Source organism: Athene noctua, chromosome 1 (genome assembly GCF_965140245.1).
Source record: "Athene noctua chromosome 1, bAthNoc1.hap1.1, whole genome shotgun sequence".
Classification (NCBI taxonomy): Eukaryota; Metazoa; Chordata; class Aves; order Strigiformes; family Strigidae; genus Athene; species Athene noctua.
This window is the reverse complement of record NC_134037.1, coordinates 98,204,776-98,224,382: the sequence shown is the minus strand read 5'-3', so window position 1 is coordinate 98,224,382 and position 19,607 is coordinate 98,204,776. Positions and strand designations below refer to the sequence as shown.

The window sequence follows — 19,607 nt, the reverse complement described above, 5'->3', positions numbered from 1 at the left end:
GTTGGTTCTGTGCCTGGTCAGGTTGAACACCTGAGTGGGGCTTCAAGCATGATACAGGGACACCTCAGTGGCTGAGCGCTAGCTAGGTCAGCTCGGGGGCACCAGCCTGTGCTGGAACCTTTTGGATGTGTGTGGCCTGCAGATGGGCTGTGTCCCTGGGCTACAGAAAGGGAGGGAGGGCTGAAGGTATTCACTGTCCTGTGTGTGGCTCAGTCTGGGCTGAGTGCAGGATGTGTCTTATCTCCTCAGATAGGATTGGTGTCATGTCTGAGCCACCTGCATGCACAGCTAATTGTGTCTAATGCATCTCAGAATATGCAAATGCAATCTGCATCTGTGGGTTGCTCCATTACCTAGGAGCACCTCAAATAAAGGGGCACTGACTGTATATTTTTGCTCTGTATAATGCAAGTGACGCCATCTCCCAATGGTGAAACTCCTATTGGTAGCATTAGTGACCTTCTCCATCCCACACAACAGCCCTGAACAGAGGTTCTCTTCTTTTAATGATGTGACTCACCATCTCTCTGCATCCTGCTTGTGTGCTGCGAGGCATGTCTGTGTGACAATGGGAACAGCTTAAAGGGAAGAGTCATGCTGGGGGTGTTGAAAATGTATTTGTAACTATGTTTTACTGCGTTTACAGTGGAGGAGGAAGAACTAGTAACGTGGTAGGACAAATTGGGAATTGCTGCTTATGTTATTGATCCGCTGTTTGGAGATGTGTGATCTACAAATAACCCTTTTTCCATTTGTCTTCAGGAAAATTAGTGATCTGAAACAACAGAAACACAGGTATTGAAAAAATGTTGCTGTAAATGGCTTAGAATTTATGCATTCTCAAATGCAAAATGAGATATCTTTCTGTGTATGTTTCAGTAAGTAAAATTCTGTGTCCAACAGAACAGGTGTATGCTGTGTTGCAACTGTCAGGATTTCTCACTGCCAAATCGAAGTTTACAAAAACATAAATAAAGGTAAAGCCAAAAAAATTGGCTAATGGTGATCTGGGTCACAGCACCCTTCCTTCTGTGAGAGGCAGGCCACAGAAACATTCCAGTTTCCCTGAGTGGGTTTCAAGAAATGGTGATTCAACATTCCCTTTCCACCCTCCTGTATGTAACACTGCAGTAGTGAATGATACCTTGAGCCTTGGTACGATGATTTACGTTACTGTTAGACACACTCCATGTCCTTGCTGCTGTTCAGTCAGTTTGTTATGAGGTTTGCACCTTTTGGTTTTGGGTTTGTTTTTTTTATATCTCTGTGATAATGCAGGAGCTTCTTGATTTTTTTTTTTTTTTTTTTTTTTTTTTTTTGAGCAGCTGAAATTAGCAATTGGAAATAAGTTCCATATTAAAAAAATGTTGGGATAGAAGTGATAGTGAATTTGCTTTGTGGCAACTGTTATGCATGCAAGTACAGAGAGTGATAGATTACACAGACCTTCTATAGCTTTGATATTTGAAAGCTTGAACAAAATAAGCAGGTTTATGACCTTCTTGGAAAGAATATTAGTCATGTCTATCCATATGTTGTTTTTAACTGCTGTCTGCTTAGGTAAAGTATGATATGTTCAATATGACTGAAATTGTAGAATGTTTCATCCTTGTAATATGTCGCACATCCCTGCTTACTGCAAGATTTGGACATGTTCTCTCTAGTACCAATGTCTGTTAGCAGACATTAATGGGCATTAACCAGTTCTGATTAATTTCCTATCTGTGCTAATGCATCAATTTAAAAATCATAGCTTGGTAGTAGATAGATACCCAAAAAAGCATCAGGCTATAGCTGACACTAATGGGAGGTTGATGAGATTACACAACACAGGAGTTCTATCTCAGTAGTTATTTTCTACAAACAATTGTCACAACAATATAATCAGTGCAGAAAAAAATATTAATGCTATTGTATATATGTAGGAGGATTCACTTGTCAATAAGGATCGTTCCGTGTATGTTTTGTCTTTAACTCTGAAGTAGCAATCTCAGAATCATTCTATATATGCATTTAACCTGTTTTTTTCCTTTTAAGATAGCAGTCTTGGATTAAATCTAAACAGGGCTTAAACATGTATTTTTTTAATTCTTATTTGTTTAGTTCTGCCGATAGTGGTAGATGAGCTATGCTTCTGTACTCTGGTTGCAGGATTTTCTCTCTGAAAGTGGCTTCATTCTTTCATGCAACCTATTGTTCTGAACTACTTTTTTAAAATCACAAATTATGTCTTTTGAATAATTTGTGATTTTTTTTCTTTTTTTGAAAAAGAAAAATCCTTTTGTGGCTACAAGAGTCAGTGTAAGTTTATTTGTGCAAACACTAGACTGAGTCTGACCTGTCAGTTTGCCTTCAACTGCAGTCGCCATTTAGTTCTTGGTTGTGATTGTGTTAGTTGTCAGTAATTGTGTTTGCTGTCTCGGCTGAAGGCTGTGATGAAGAGTGCTTGGAACTGGGGCATTACACAGATAATATCATGATGAAACAGCTGCAGCTTAATCATAATGAAATATGCGTGGGCTTTAACGGCTACATATTCTGGAAATTTTTATTACACTTAATTCCCATGTTTAGCCTTTTTAGGAAAAAAATCTCCCTGCAATTAGAAAGAAATGGATGTAAAATTATAGTAGTAAATATTATAAAATAAATCTCATAACCTTCCAGCTTCAGGGAGGGAACGATTGCCTCAGGTGAAACTGCTGGCAATCTTCTTAATTTTTCTGATCTTTTAGTTGTCTAGACCTGAATGTCTGGTGTTGCACCCCTTTCAGCTGAGGAGCCCAGGGCAGTGTATCTGTGCTATCAGTCAGTACTAGCACTCTGTGGTGTCCAGCACCGGGCTGTCTTGGAGGTGAGGCAGTCTGGGTGAAGTCCTCTGCATTTGGAAATTAGAGAGACTTTTTCTGTTTACTCTAGGATTGGAATCTCCCCCTCTCTGCTTGGAAAACAGAGAGCCTGGGATCTCACAAATTGCTAGACTGATCATCATCTGTCAAAAATAATGTTTCTTTTCAATCTAGGCTCAGCAATGCACTGATAGATTATGCAAAATGAACATTTATACGATATTTTTAAAGAATTATTTGGCATTGCATTGCCCAGACCTCTAATTGTATTAAATTGATGACAGACAAACCTGATTACGAAGGCAACCTGCTCAAATTAAAAAAAAAAGTCAGTAGCAGAAAAGAGGAGCAAAACCACATGCTATTGGGAAGAAATCAAGTGCAAAGACAGAAGATAACTATTTCCATGGTTGATATTTTACCACAGTTGCAGGTGGTTGAAGTAATAAGGAATGTGGTTTAAGAATGGCCTTGAATATTGCGGAAATGGGATGTTAGGTCTGTTTCCTAATGCTCTAATTCTGTGAAACAAATCCAGATGAGGTATTCCTAGCCGTTGCTTTCTGTACATACAGCTATCTTCTTGGGTTCGCTTTGTGTGGATAAAAAGTAAGTCTTGGAAACACCTTCCTTGTGTTGGGATGAGTTAAAAAGAAAACAAAAACAACTAGAGATAATTTTAAACAATGCTATGGATGATGGGAGGAACTTCCTATGGAGGAGTCCGTTCTTTCTTGCTCTTTTGGGGTCTGAAGCTTCATTTGTGTCTGTACCCAGGCAAACCGGGACGCAGTGATCAGCCGAGCGCCAGACCAGCAGGATGACCGAGCTGTCAGCCTCCGGGATGCTTCTGCAGTCTACGACCTCCTGAGTATCACGCTGGGCAGAAGAGGGCAGTATGTCATGCTTTCTGAGGTACCTCCTCCCGGCTTCTGCTGAAACTGCCATTTGAAACGTGCAATCAAACCCCCTCTTTGCAGCAACTTGTCGGGGAAGGTGAAAATGAAGCACACTAGATGGCAATTAGTAGAAACAGCTACAGACCTATGGCAGCACAGGCTAGAAATGTGCACAGAACTGTTTGAAACATTAAAATAATTTATATGTAGGCACTTGAACAAAGTGGCTGTCATCTGAAGTGATGGTGTATGCTAGCAAGCCCCATTAACTGGGAAGAGGAAAATGATGTCATCAAAAAATCTAAAAGTCACCTGGACCCTGGGCCACAAGAGATTGTTTCCCCTAATTTGATTAGTGAGCCAAGCAGTACTCTTGACAAAAGATATTTGCAAAACCAAAAAAAGTCTGATATTTTTCCGAACATTTATTTCTCAGTGCTTGGAGAGAGCTATGAAGTTTGCATTTGATGAATTTCACCTCTGGTACCAGCTTGCCTTGTCCATGGTGGCTTGTGGAAAGGTAAGGTTCAAACCAAAGGACTTCTAAAAGGGCACATTTTCTTCTGGTAGAGTGTATTTAGCTTGCTTGTTTGAATGTGCACAGTCATGTATTTTGTGGGTGTAGGTGCCACCAGACAGCTATGTGGAAGGACAGTGCTCTCCGTTTAGGCTGTGAGGACACTTTGTGATCAGGTGTGTGCATTTGATATTGAGTACTGTTCTTTCCATGTAGGGTTTGCTTCTCATTATCAAGAAGAAAGCCGATTTTGTACATAGCTGTGAATTGAAAAGCATTATGCAGCATTATACAGTTGTCCATTCTCTGCAGATCCAACATAAATGTGCTTAGTATAAGAAAGATGTCTAAAACTGTCATCAACTCATTCTATGTCTTTGGGCAGTTGACTTAACTTCTCTTTAAGCTATGGTTTTTCCATCTGATCAGGGAAATGCTTTTTCATAGAGAGCTTGCAAGGATTGATATTTTTTAAGTGCTTGGTGCAAAAGATACTGTGGAAAAAGAAATTATGTGTGAATGTTTGTATGGACGTGTGTTTTAGCGTAAGTTTTTTTTTAAATTAGTATTTGTCAAAGTTACCAGTTAACCACTGAGATGGCTGAAGTCTATTTGTGAAAGGTAGGCAGAGGTGGCAGCAGCTTTTCTTTATTAGTCTTAAAAGAGCAGACTTCCTGCATGAAACATGGATGATACAAAATTTAGCCTGTTCATTTTGGGGGTCCCTGCCTACACTTTCAGGAGGTATGAGCAAAGTAATGCTGTGAGTGGTAGACCACTTAATATTCCTATATTTTGTGCCCATGGCTTATAGAGGAATCCACGTGGACCTGGGCAGAGATCACCAACTAGCAGTCATCTGCCAAACTGTAACTACTGCTGCCCTCTGATGGCTGTAAGCTGAGCTGGAAACAGTGACTTTGGTGTGGGAATGGGAGATGCATATACAGGGTCATGCTTTTGCAAAGAAGTTGTCATCTTGTGATGTGTAAGTGGCAGCAAAGCTTGGAAGATGTCTGAAGGGATTCCTTCACCTCTGTGAGCATAGGCAAAGCCTCATCTTGGAAGACTGTTGTTACGCATTATACTCCAAGAAAATGGGGAACAACAAGAGAAAGTCTAATAAAGAGCATCAAGGATGGCTAAGGGTATAGTAAGCAGGACTGTGGAAAGATTGAAAGAATTTAATTTTTTTTACCTTAAAGGGGAGAAAAAAGTCCAAGAGATAAACAAGTCTTCAAGAGCTCTTAGAAGAAGGGGTTAATTTTGTCTGTGGTGGGTAGGACAGGACATGATGGCTTCCAGTTGCAGCAGCACAAGTTCATGTTTCCTTTTAAGACTCAAAAAAGGAGAATGGTAGACTGGAAAAAGATTGCCTGTAGAGGTTGTGTGGAGCCTGTGTCACTGGGGTTCTGTGGGACACCCTAGGCAAGTATCGGTCAGTAGTGATCCCACTGTGAGGCACTAGGGGTGTACTTGGTGGGACCTTGCAAACTCTGACTGTTCTGGGACTTCACAGTTATCTTGTAAATCAGCTAGATCAGTTATAATCAAAAGGAGACATCAAAACTTTGACAAAACATGTTAGATCAGCAGGGAGCTGAAGGGAGATGTATAGTGAGAAAGAGGTTCACAGATTCCTGTAGGAGTTCAGTACAAGCATTTCAAAATCCCATTCCAAGTATGAAAATGATGGCTAGACTCAATCATGTATAGGGAAACCTGAAGCTACTGGTGGAATACTTAAACAATGAGCTTGGTGCCATGGTGCTAATACCTAGCAGCGGCCTTTGTCAGGTGGGGAGTTTACAAGTCAGGTCCAGCTCCCCTTGTTATTCAGCTGGAGTTAACACGTTGCTGCCCTCTGTGCCTTTTGCAAATCCTCTGGATACCTGATCTCTTGATACTGAGGGCAACAATGGCTAGATAGACCATAATGGAAAGGCGGGGTATCTTCCCATAAACACGGGACTTGTCTGGGAGCTTTATTGGCTTTAGAGGTTGTGTAACCTGTTTCTCAACAGCAGACAAGGCTGTAACTCTAGTAATCTGCCAGAGAGCAGATCTAAATTTTTAACTGCTGATGGTTGAGAGAGTGAGTGTATTCAAAAAGTAATTGTGGTTCAATCTTGGGTTAGTATGAAGAGAGAAATGGGGCCAATCTTGAGCTTCTAACAGTTTGCATGAGAACTCTGTCCTTGTCCTTACATATTTTCATACCTCTTCACCTTCTCTAGAAGTTAATGAATATTTGGTATGTCAGAGGAAAAAAGAGCAGCACGAGTGTCTGTATCTCTGTAACTGCCCTATTTTTTCAGGTTTTGAAGTATGTTACGTCTTTTTGCCTGTACTTTAAATATTTACAAGGTAAAATGGCCCAATCTTGCTTATTCATGTAAAAAAGCTCTAAATGTTCTGAGCCCTATATGGGGCAGAGGGAATTCCCTTACCCAACAATCCCATCTGTGCAGTATTTCACTTCTAATCCCAAAGTATTCCCTGAGGATTCCTGTCGTATACTCTGCAATGCGTCATCTTACTAATGGGAGATGTGGCATACACATTTATATGGCTTCGAAGCTTGATAGCAGGACAGAGTTCATTTAAAAGTAAGTGCTCCAGTGTAGCAGAAAGAACTGATGAGAAAACACTGTGGTCTGTCTAGACTGCAGAATGCAAAATAGACTTGAGCTTTTATAGGTAGAAGATCTGTTTTCACCTGTCTAAGTCACAGCCAATTCCTGATCTCATTTCTTGGTAATGAAATCTCACATCCTGCAGCATTACTTGTTCTGCAGTACAGCAAATCATGCTCATAAATCCTGTGTACAACAGGAACAGTTTTATCAACCTGTAAATGCTGGAAACTTGGGGGTGTCTGGTTTTGTTGGGTTTTTTTTAAAAAACATGTTTTTAGGATTTGCAAACTCTGACCTTCTTAAGTGCTGTAAAATCCTGTTTTGCCCTCTATTCTACACTGCATTTCACTAGTGTTACTTTTATTTTATATATTCATCTTCTTCAGGTTAGGTCAATCAAGTTGAATTTCAAACTCTCTTCTTCCTCTGCCAGCCAAAAAATTGCCAAATGGTGACTGTCATTTCCCAAGTGATCAGTCTGAATGTCAAGCCAGCCACCTAGGCTTATTACTGTATGTAGGCTTGAGTTTACACATTATTCTAAAAAGCATGTGTCTTAACAAAAATAGGCACATCACTTCAGTAAGTTCTTACAGAGCAAGCAAGGCCTTAGGGCTTCATAAAATAGTGAATGAAAAAACTCAGAGAAGTTTAACCTTCGTGCCTGTCTTCTATCCACTTAAGCAGTGGAAATAATGGAATGACAGCAATTATGCTTTCCTGTGCTTCTCAACAACTTGCATAATGAGAGAGATGGTGTGGTCTGGTTGTTTTTTAACCCATTTTGGGGAATGCATGTATACCAAGCTGTATATTTTCTGAACAAAAGGACCACGCTTTTTTTTAAATAATTAAAATCCACCATGAAATTTGAAAGACTTTTGTAGTCAGTTTTAGATGAAACGCTGGGAAAGTCTAGACAATGGCAGAGACATAGCAAAAGATATCTTGGGTTACCAAGTGCCGTTCTGGATAGGCAAGAGAAAGGTTTAAATCAGTCTAATGCAGCACTCCTGTTCTGAACTGGTGGTGAAAAACTGACTGCTAAACTCTTCACAGATGCTTTAAGCTGCTTCTGCTGGTAATAACCTTTGTGATGTGGTAATACGGCCAGAGGCTCAGTGGGCATAACAGATCCCTGGCTCTGCTGCCATGCATAGACAGGCTGGAGTCTGAGTGGCAAGTAGTATGATAGCCGGGTGCCATCTGGCAGAGTCCTTGGGCAATCAGATGAGCCACTTTCCTGCTGCCAGAGTAGAATGAGTGCAGTAGGGTTGCATCTGCTTGTCTTAAGATTTTCAAAAAGTGACCTGTGTTCAGCAGAATGGGGAAAGGAAGGACCAAACATTTACAGAGTAGAGAAGACACTGTAGTCTTCACAGTAGTGGAGAGACAGCTGTTCGGGGCAGACTTTGCTGCTGCTTTTCAGCCAAACCGTTTCCACTGGAGGTTGTGGAGATTACCAACACACAGCACTCCTGCAGACTCGGATAGTTCTACTGACTTATCTAGTTAGAGACAAAATTGTCATAGTATCCAGATGATGTATTACAAGCACAAGGGATGTGAAATAGGGTCCCTGTGCACTTACAAGCATTTGCCTGGCCTCAGACCAGTTGGATCAGTTACATGTTCCCTTGTTCAGATTTCTGTTCCCTTCCACACCTAACAGCCTCACATGGGACCCAGCTTGTGTGTCCCAACATGTCACTGGAGCTCTCTGGGAATAGAGACTCACAAGTGCATCGTGGGATTGGGCTCTATCTTAAATTGATAGTAATTCAGAAAGTCTTTAGATCTGCATCATGTCTTCTTTACCTGCCATACTGCTTAAGGGAAAGATAAACTGATAAAATATGGGCCTTGAACAATGTGAGGCAACGTTGACGCCTCTCTTCTACCTACCAACCAAGGAGACAAGATTAGTATTTAGTGACAATGATGTGCCATTTTCCTAAGGGTACTGAGGGAGGAATTCTTCAAGGATAGCTGTGAAATTATTCTGTGAACACTGAGTCTACTAGTCTAAAAGTGCTGGGTACCCTAATTGAGTCATTCAGTTCGCAGCAGCCTTACACTGATCTCTTATGCCCAGTAGATGAAGATTATTGTTATTAGTGTATGCAATACATAAAACCATTTTCATGCTCATATTTAATGTTTCTGCCAAAAAAACCCCGCCACGACACAACTCATTGAATTAAAAGCTTTAGGATTTGTGTTTCTTGAGAGGAGGAGGGGGAGGGATACCATCTCGGGCCAGCTGAGGGGATGTCGGGAGCATCTGCTTAGGAGAGGATGATCTGCTCTTACCCCTCACCCTGTATTTAGGGGATGAAGCACAGCAAAAAGTGCATAAAGGAAGAACTCAGGAGCAATTGAATAGGCTGTGGGGAAAAGCCTCTGTGAGAGCCCAGTAGAGCTGGAAGCAGTTACTTGGAGGCAAGGGCTATGCTCAGCAGGCCTTGTGCTGGAATTGCCGATGATGGTTATGGGTTCCTAGGGTGCCTCGCACACCGCTGTACAGTCTCTCTCATCCAGGGTTGACAGAACATCATCAGCCCAGTTTTTGCCTTTAGGACAGCAATTGCATGAATTTAGAAAGAACCGCGTCATTGCTGATCCTCCTCCAGCCCCTGCTAGCCCACACTGAGGACACCATAGGGACAACGGTCAACATTACCATACGGATAAGATAGGTTGGCAGTAGGGGGATTTGAGCTCCAAGCATGGCACCTTGCAAAACCAGGCAGATGAAGCTGCTTTCAACTACGCAAAATGCTCCTCTGCTCTTACCCCTTATGTTTATTCATCTTTAAGGCAAAGAGGAAGAAAGAGTCATGCTTGTCTACCTGAATGGTTTTCTTAATAACATAATGCTTCAGGAGGTGTCAGGTGTTACACAATGGGAAATAATCACATCCTTCTTGACATTTGTCATTCAGACATTTTTCTGGGGGATTAGGCTCCAGCTCTTCCCTGAGCCAGTCTTGCAGTGTCACTGTGCTCCCCTTGGCTCTTCACAGTCAGAGATACTGCAACCCTGCCCAGGGCTTGTGCTGGCAGCATTTTTAGTGTTTTGAAACCAGTCTTACACAGACATGCACTCCTGATTTTGGAGCCCTTTGCAAGTTGCTGATACATAGTGGTCATAGCCAAGTAATGACAAGCTAATGTCTGAGCTGCTCATATCTGTGTTGCACACAAAAAAAGGAATACTTCCCCTTATTTAAACAGTGCAGCAAAAGCAGATGTCTCTAACAGCTTCGAGGAGCTTCAAATTTGACTTCACCATGCCTGTACTGCCAACATACAGCTTTCCAGAAGGTTAGAAGGAAAGTTATAAATATATTTGATACATAATTCTGCAGTAACAGCAGACGAATTTTATGATTTAGGCTGTTCTTCTCGTGGTTTCCTTGCAAAAGCTTAGGCTGGTTGCTAGGCAACTGGGGAAAAAAAAGTACATTCCTCTGCGTTGCAGGCAGGAACCCTGGGAGCAGCAGAAGCCTCAGATGGCTCCTTAAATAGCATTGCTGGGGAATGAAAGTTAAAATATTGAACATTCATTGGTTAAAGATCCTGTTACAAAGGTCAGCTATCTAAGGGATAGTTTGGTTTCCTTTGGTGCAAAAGAAAGATTAGAAAGGGTTGTGCCTCTGTTCTGTAGACAGTACAAAAAAATGGAAATTTCCAAAGATGACTGACTGTCAAGCAGAATACCTAGGTGGGCTAAATAATTGCCTTCAGGCTTGACTCTTTTCTTGACAGAAAGTGTGAAGTGGGGTGTTTGTCACATTAGCAAGGACAAATTTATGCTTATAAATATTTGAATTTAAGAGGTACTTTTAAAAGTAAGTATTTGAAGCTGCTGAACTCCAGTGCTCTAATTTGCTAAACACAAGGTAAAAAGGAAGAATTGATCCCTGTGTTGAGAGAAATAAATGTCTTAGGGAAATAATGTTCATGCTGAGGGATTTGCAGCAATCCAGAAATTCAGTGAAAAGCTAACACCAGAACAACTAATTCCAGAGTTCTCAATTGCTGGCTCACTCTGTCATCTCCTGTTGGTTCAAGGTCACTTATAGCTAGATGGCTGTGAATCCCAGGATACAGGGAATACTAATTCTTGCATAATGATGAAAGCCTTCCCCGCCCCCTTCCCCACAATCTCTTTAAAATAGTGCAGTTTTTAAAATCAGACAGGATGATGCTAGAAATGAAGCAGTACTAGTTGTGGAGATTCATCTGTGTACTAAACTGCCAGGTGAATCGGGAATGAGGCTGTCTACCTTAAGGAACATTTTTCCCTTTGGCTGAAAAGTGTTACCAAAGAAGGTTTTTGGAACCTTTGCAAGAGAAGAGCAACTGTTTATGGTGTGTCAGGTCTGCCTGGCATGATTTACTGTCTGGAAATTCTTCTTCCTTTTACTTACATTTGTGGTTTCTTTATCTTCTAAATATGAAACTAATCTCTGACATCCTTCTTTTGTTGATTTGGTATGGTGGGAGGGAAGGGGAGGGGAAAGATTGAAAATTGTGTTGGAGTGAACTTGGCAAACCAGCATTTGGGCAGCATGTATGCGTTTACCATAATTGATGGCAAGATCTGTTGAGCCTTTTGGAAAAGTAAGAAAGAGAATTAACTGTAGACTATTCTTCATTTTGTACTGCTCATGTGCAAGCATTGTTGAGGAGTATGCTTGCATGCTTCATTATATAATATTAGTAAATGGGGAATGGGAGTTGTGTTTTGTATTTGGATAGAAGTTTTTCTTTATGTTTTACTCCCTTTATAGGATTCAAAACCATGGCTGCTGTAATTACATAGGGGGAGGTCTCCTTTCCATCTTTCTCCTTCTCCATTACTTACTTGTGATTTGTTGCTGCAGACTGAGAAGTGTCATGTCCCCCCCACCCCGATACTGGGTGTGATACATAGAGCTCTTTCAGAGGTCTGTATCGAAAGCAAGCCATTTGTCAGTATTGCTTGCTACTTCCCAGAAACTGCCTTTTCTAATTTTCTTTTCATAAATTATTGTGGAGCATGTTTGCAATCTCTGCAGAAGGAAAATACTGTATGCAAGTAGATTAGGTGAGGAAAAAATAACAGACAAAATCAGCTTCCTATAGATACTGGATTTAAATATGAAGCAGTAGTGTCACCTCCTTCCCCATCTCCATTGTAAAAAGCACAAAGGTGTTGATGTGTGAGGGATGGAGATGCCCAACTCGGATAAGTGAAGTTCTAAAGTCCCTTAGACAGTTCACCTTTTTTGGGTTTTTTTGGGGTTTTTTTTGGTGGCTGAACATTCCCATTAAAGCAGTGTTTTCACTCCATAGCCTGATTTGAGCTCTGTGCTTTGTTGGTCATATAGCAAAGAAAGGATGGTCATGAATCTCCTTAAGCCTGGTGAGAATCCCAAGGCTGAGAACTCCTACATTAGACCTCCCATAAACAAAGTTGAAACCCCCATCAGGCAGCTGTTGGCAAGCTTGCCATTTTTTTAAACCATGTGTTTGGGGGGATTTAAAAGCTTTTTTCCCAGAGAGAGGCCAAATGAGACCCAGAGGCAAATCCCTAGCTTTCTAAAGTCCTTGGGAACTGGTTCCAGTGCAGTCATTATCATCCAGCAATTAGCAAGCTAAACAGACAGAACTTAAACGCTGGCTTGAATTTTGTTGTGAGCCCCTCTGAAGCTTGGAATTGTGAGTAGGAAGCATGCCCGCACTTGGAGTTCAAGTTCTGCTCTTCTCAAAACATGCCTCGCCAATAAATCTAATTATTATTGCCTTGCAGTGAATCTCACAAACAATGCGCTTGGCTGCCTGGTGCACCCACGCTAAGTGAAAGAATATGTACATTTTAATTATCAGATTATTTCAGTGTTACATAAACACTGTTTCATATTAAATATTTTTACAAACCAATGACATCTGTATTCAATACTTAATGGATGATATTTGTTCCCTGCCTATTAATGTATGTAATTAATATCTTTAAAACACCTCATACCAGTCTCCCCTAAGTAAGGTCACTGTGGCAGTGGGATATTCTTTCTCCCATCATTCCTTGGCTAACATTTTGATCATCTGTATATAATTTCTGCTGAATTAAGTTTTCAAGGTGAAATTATTTAGATCTCTTGAATTTTTAAAATGCAGCTGGGGAGAAGGGCTTCATGTCACCATGTTTCAAAAACCACTTCTGTTTTGTATGTTTAATTGCAAATTTTATAAACTTTAAAGTGACATAGCTTTGTAAATGTTTCAGAAGCAGTGTGGAAACTGCAGTTCTTGCTCTGTAAATCCATGTTCAGAAGCTCCCAAGTGCATGTGATGAAGCGACTCCACACGTGAGGTGTTTGGGTGTAGGCACAGGGTGGGACTTTCTGCTTTGCAGCATTCAGTAGTCACTGTGTTCTGCAGTTGCCTCCTGAACAGATTCAGGACAGACATGATAAGTGCTCTATGGTTTAAGGCTATTGGAGGCTGCAGGGTTGGTTTGTCCCAAGTTCCATCCTGACTCAGTAGACAGGCTGCAGACAGGTTGGGAGCGGAGGTCAAAAGGAACTGGCAAGGAGCTGGGTTGTATCACTTCTCTTCTGGTGTAGACCCTGGAAGGAGCTACAGCTGTGGCCCAAAATAGGACGGTCCTCTCACTGCTCTGGTTTGTGCTAGTGCTGGCTGTGCTGGCTTGTGAGGCATGTGACACCAGCTCCCAGATGCCTCTTGCTTTTCCTTCAGTCACACTGCTGATGGGAAGCTGAGAAATTACCACTGGTTTTGTTTTCTATCTGTTTCTGAAAGCTTTGGCACCGGACAGTGTGTGGTCTTTTACATACCTGACCTTTTCAGTTCACTTTCGCATGGTGAGATGACAAGGGTTGCTGGGGGTTCAGCTGCAGTTACACTGACCGGCAAGGTACATTGTTGTCCTGCTCTACTCTTCGGATATCTCTTGTCTGGAAGCCCCTGTGGGGCTGGAATATAGGCAGCAGGACAGAAACATGATGTGCCAGGCTAGGACCCTTACAGGGTTATGCTTGCATTTCCAACATGTCCAGCAGTGCTACTGGGAATTCTGCAGGTAGCATTCTGTCAGAGAGAGGAATAAGATGCCATTAAAACCTGAGACACTACTTGTTCTGAAAAGTAGGTGTCAGGGAGGTTCATTCTGAGGGATGCTAGTCACCTCGTGACAGCAGAACACAATGATGTGTTTCTTCATGTACCTCAGAGTTGAATTACCCAAGTCTTTGTTTTTGAGAGTTTAAGCTCTAGGATGAGGTTTATTGATTCCCATCTTTACTCTGAGACAAGCTTGCCTCTGGCTTTAGGCAAATTGTGCATTTGGAATTGTAAAATAACCAGCATTTCCTTAATTTTATTGATGATACCTGATGCTCTATGTAGGTGGGAGCAGACTGGAGAACCTAGGGCATGCTGTTGATCTTCTTTAGACCACACACAGCAGGTACCCAAGCTTTTCAAGTAGGTGGATTTGCTCTCTGCTGCTGTGGAGCTTGCGTTTGGTTACAAAACCCATCTTGAGATTAGCATGGACAGGGCTGCTTTACATCTGGTTTTCCCTTTTCCCAGGCTCCCTTCCAAGCCATTTCCTATCCAGGTTTTTGAATCTCGTAGCAAGAAGAGGACCTTCAGTTTTGTGGAGAAAGGAGGCAGCAGGCGCAGCCTGCTTTGGTGTGGTGTGAGGGAGGGGAAGTACTGTTATCTGGTGAGAGCATGAAGCTGCAGTGCAGGGCTGCAAGAGATCGGAGCAGACACCAGACCCAGCCACCTGTGCTGGTCAGAGCTCTGGTGGGGAGAGCCCCGGGGGTCAGGAGGAGGTGCCCAGGACCTGATAAAAGCAGTGGTTAGTATGACTCTGCAAGCTTCCGTTGCTGCTCTCCTGTAATATGGAAAGGCCATGATTAATGTGCTTGTGAGAGGCTTGTGTATGCGTTGGGACTGTGTGGAAGAGTTGGGGAGGAAAGGAACATGTAAGGAGAAATTCTGAGAGGAGAAAACTTCCCCTTGAGCTCAAGGGATGAGAGAGTTTGGGGGTATCACGGGTCAGCAGTGAGGAGGGTTGGAAACATGAAAGAAACTGTGGTTCAGGTGAGGTGGGCTGGAGGACTGTGGCAGGGCAACCCTGCCACCTCCTCATTGGCTGACCAGACCTTCTCACCAGGATCTCAGAACAGAGGTTTCCTCGTTCCCCTTTAAACTTACTGAAATGTGGCAGCCATGCATATGTGCTGTAAAAAGCAATGTTTGTAGAGCATATTGAATCAAAAGGGCTATGTAACTGCTAATCTTCGTAAATGTCATTCATTAATGGTAACCTAACACCAGGAAGACAGCAAGAGTTTTATGGGCTTTCTTTTTAACATATGCTAATTGGACCATCCTCTGAACAGTGTATTGCTCTGCAGTTGCTTGCTCCACCCTTTGTATGGTGGGATCCCAGTTGTATGTTCTGGAACTGGAGAAGACATAAACCAATCCACATAGCAGACTACTTTAGATGCACAAACCTCTCTCTGAGTTGGCCTAGAATGTTATCATACTGTAGGATAAGCTCTTTATGATCTTTTCTGGATTACTGGAGAATGGTTGTGTGCAAGGAAAACTGTAGCAGCATTCTTGTGAATTGGGAGGGCAGAGTTAAAATAACCAGTGTGTTAACAGCTGAGGAAAACTGTTTCTTGTAAAGTGCACAGCCAGGGCTGGTTCTTTGGCATGTTTCCTCTGAGCGTGGGAAGAGTGTGTGTTTGCATGCGCATGTGCGCACACATGTGTCTGTGTGTGGAGGTGGGAATAAAGTTGCTAACTTGTTGCTGACATTGATTCCTTACTTCATAGCACTTCTTTGTACATTTCACTGAATTATCTTGCTTGGACTCTAACAGCATTGTCTAATCAGCCTTTTTTATTTCCTCCTCCTCTCTCCCCCTCCTCCTCCTCCAGTCAGCATATGCTGTGTCAGTGCTCAAAGAGTGTGCTAAACTGCGACCTACAGATCCCACCATTCCTCTTCTGGCTGCCAAGGTCTGCATTGGGCCACTGCACTGGGTAAGCAACATGATGCAATTCTTATGATGTAAGGGATCAGGTACGGCAGTGACAGTGCCACCGTGTAGTTGCAGTGGGGAGAAAGAGAATCCCTGTTAAAAATCATACGTGCATGCATGCCTTTTAAAAAAAAAAAAAAAAAAAAAGAAAATTCCAGCAAGAAATTCTGCGGTGAGTCACTGAAATGTGTTTTGCTGGCACATTAAACAAAGGAGGAGGGGGGAAAGTCATAATAGCCATTCTGGGACTGCTTCTTCAACCGAGTGTTGAGTTGAATGGGCCACTCATGTAACCCCTGGAAGACAGAAGTTAATAGTTGTTACGTGGACTGTTAGACAGTTCAGGTCTGCTGGATGACTTGGTCCTTTGTTCTTGAAGTTGCTGTGTCAGTGTTTTCTGTTCTGGATGTGTTAATGTATACCCCAGAAGCAGAGTGGGAGTGGAAGTCTGTGCCTGTGAAATTCTGATTATCCCAAGGAGCAAAAACATCTGTCAGTCTTTTGCTGCTTGGTTTAATTACTTGAATGGCAGCCTGCTGATTTCACCTGTCCTCACCACGAGGTGTCCCTGCAGTCAATGAAGGATTATAGTTTCTACTACAAGTAAAACAAAGATGCAGGAAAATATGAAAGAAAATACTAGAAGAATCTGCCCAGATTTTGGTGCAAAGTTGTAGGAGCTAGATCTACTGTTGTTGTGTCCCCCTACCCTCTGCCTCCCCATCCTCTACATCCCCATCTGGTGAAAAGTTGGTATTCAGCTAAGCTTAATTGAGTTATATCAGTTTACACACTACAGTGGTGTCAACAAGGAGATCTGGTTATGTATGTTTTTGAATTAATTGTACTGTTTGAACTATAATGGTTCAACTTACATGTGAGTCAGCAAAAACTGGGAATTATCTTGTTCTAGGAAAAATCTTTCAGGTCTTGAAGGAATTCTTGCTGAACTACTCAACCTACCTGCGTTTTCTATATGGAGAAGTCCATTATACTTCTCTATATAGAGAAGTTTTAACGGAGACACTCTGCCAAACATTGGGTCATTGATGTGTCTTGAGGTGAAAGGATGAGTAAGAAAAGAAATAGCATAGAATCCCTTTCTTTCATGGTGTTTATACAGCTCTCACTATTGAGGAATAAATTTAAAATAGTGCCATTAAAGTCTGCTGACTGTGGTGGATGAGGAGTTGAATGTGAAATTATGAGCCGAAATTGAGGATGCTGCTGTGCCAGGAAATGGTCAGAGTCAGGATTTGTCCTTCTCTTTGGTGCTTCTCCCCAAAGTCTCTTTGAATCTGCTAGCACAGCTAGCATATAAAAAATACCTTGGTATAGAGATACTTAGAAAAGATGGTGAGACTGTCCCAACTCTGTCCTCAGACAATCTAGTATATCCAGACTTCTCATACATGGCAGAGCTGATAAAGTACAGTCTAACCCTGAAAAATAGGAAAAAAAGGAAAAAACGATCTGGTTTTGATTATTGCAAAGTAAGAGGGTTTTTTTCCTCTATCTACTGCTTTCAATCAGACCCTGACTCAGAACTGGGGTGCAATGTAAAATATAAATATGATTTCACAAGAGGGTAATTTTACTGCAGTTATATAGAGTGCAACCTTATGAACTAAAACCAAATTAAAAATATTCTTCTCCCCTCTTCCTCTCACTCAGTGGCTTATGCTCTACCCTGATACCAAACTTGATGATGGTATAGAAGATTTTTAATTAAGGGGAGTTAGGGGGAAATCAGAGCATATTTTAAAAGAAGTGAATTGATGGAGTCCCACATCTCATAGTCAAAGGGATGCTTCTGATATTACTGGCAAACTCCTGTGCCTAATAAAGACCTTCCTGCTTAGCAGAGCTGTTTTTCTAAATGTCATCCTTACAGTAATTATTTGCATTTAAATTACATAGCAATCAAATCAGAATTGAATCATTTAAATTGGAAGTGAACAAGCTGATCAATGCCAGTATAAATAGAAAGGAGGATAGACATGGCATGGGAACAGTCTAATGGACAAATATTAACAGTTGCAAATACACAAATGTATCTTGCTTTTCAGAACATATAAAATATTATTAATTTCTCAATTAGGAAATATATCTATATACTTGATTGCTGGCTAGGCAGGAAAAGGGTAAAATCAGATCACCATTTATCCAAATGAAACAGCTAATTTATATGTACTGCATCTGTCTACTATGTGCTTTTGGTGCAGAATTGTACTCTGTTTATGGTCCGTGGACAAGCAGTACTTTAATCTCATTTCAGTTACTAGCAATAAAAAAACTCAAAACCGTTTATGCAGCTGGATAATTACAGAATGACATGAGGAGCACAGAACAGTTTCTTTCCTGATTAATCTAGTGGTCATTTAAAGCATTTTGCTGGCTTTGTACACGGTGTCTCAGCACACTTAAGAACCGGGGAAACAAAAAATTAATTGAAATGTAACATAGTGATTTACAACATTGAGGATGCACATCTATGAAATAATGTCTCATGCAGAACAAAACAAAGTATAAAACATGCATACATTCATACTGTGTCATGCAAATCAATGTATAACAGCCTGATGTGGAAAAGAACTAAATGCCCCCAGCTTCTGTTGTGACAGTATGACCAGATTATTAGCTGATGTAAAATGGCACTACTCCACTGTCATATTATTGGCACCATGCTGGCTTACATCAGCAGATGATCTGCCCCATCGACCACTAGCTTTCAGGATTGGATCTGCAGTAAATAGCTGAGTGATATAAACAATATTTTGGTTACCTTTTTCAAAATTGCAGATTTTCACAAATTTAAAAAAAAAAAAAAAAAGTAGAGTGACCAATAAATCAATACTTCATTAATTCTAAAGCTTGTGTCAGTTGTCTTGGAGGACCAGAAAAGCTCCAGAACTAGTGCACCTATATAGACCAACTTGTCTGGTCAGGATGCAGTTGGACCTGTGCTTAATAAAGTTCATAAGATACAATAGGTTTTGGCAAAGTTGGAACTTTTATACTGTGTCTAGCCCATTACACAGGTGTTTCAAATGTCTTTGTGGTAGGCTCAGTTACTTTTGAGGCATCATGCTGCCTAGCCTTCCAGTTTGCCAGGGTTTCAGCACAACAGTTTGCTGAACTCACATATGAATGATTCCAGCAAGTGAACACAAAGCCCATTTGTGTTTAGCCAGCTGTCTTTTAGCTTTCCAGAATGAACTATAAAGTTTTCGACTATTGCAGTTGTGTATTGTTTTACATTTTCATAGGAAAATCAATGTAGTTTAGAGTGGAATATGCGTATACTGAGGTTGTTCTGCCTTGGTCCACTATAAATTCAGGGTTCCACTTATTAAAAGGCTTGCTGCAATTTCCTCTTTCACTCCTGGCAAGGCCTCAGCTGAATGCTCACTTGCCTATTTTGGCAGTGATTTTGAGTTGCAGCATGAGTTGTTGTTTTTAACATTTTAATAGCACAGTACCATTAATTTCACTACTAATCTAGGGTCTCCAGGATCCTGTAATGGAATGTGTTGTGAAAATACTAAAACCAGAACTTCTGCCTACAGGCAAGGGTTAAATACTGAATTTCTCCATTTGTAGGAGCTTTAGTTAAAGGCATTTAG

The 19,607-nt window shown here is 41.3% G+C and overlaps 1 protein-coding gene across 4 annotated transcripts in view; it reads left to right on the top strand.

The window, feature by feature from the left end:
• Nucleotides 1-19,607, top strand: part of TTC7A (tetratricopeptide repeat domain 7A) — a 210,366-nt gene that overhangs the window by 41,027 nt on the left and 149,732 nt on the right. For 3 of the 4 annotated variants that reach the window (XR_012632911.1, XM_074897068.1, XM_074897067.1), the window contains exons 9-11: nucleotides 3,627-3,764; nucleotides 4,185-4,268; nucleotides 15,878-15,982. Coding sequence is in view for 3 of the 4 variants with exons in the window: in XM_074897068.1 (XP_074753169.1) it covers nucleotides 3,627-3,764; nucleotides 4,185-4,268; nucleotides 15,878-15,982 (327 nt within the window). In the remaining variant the exon portion in view is untranslated. The remainder of the gene's footprint in view (nucleotides 1-3,626; nucleotides 3,765-4,184; nucleotides 4,269-15,877; nucleotides 15,983-19,607) is intronic. The other variant, XM_074897066.1, reaches the window with a different exon arrangement.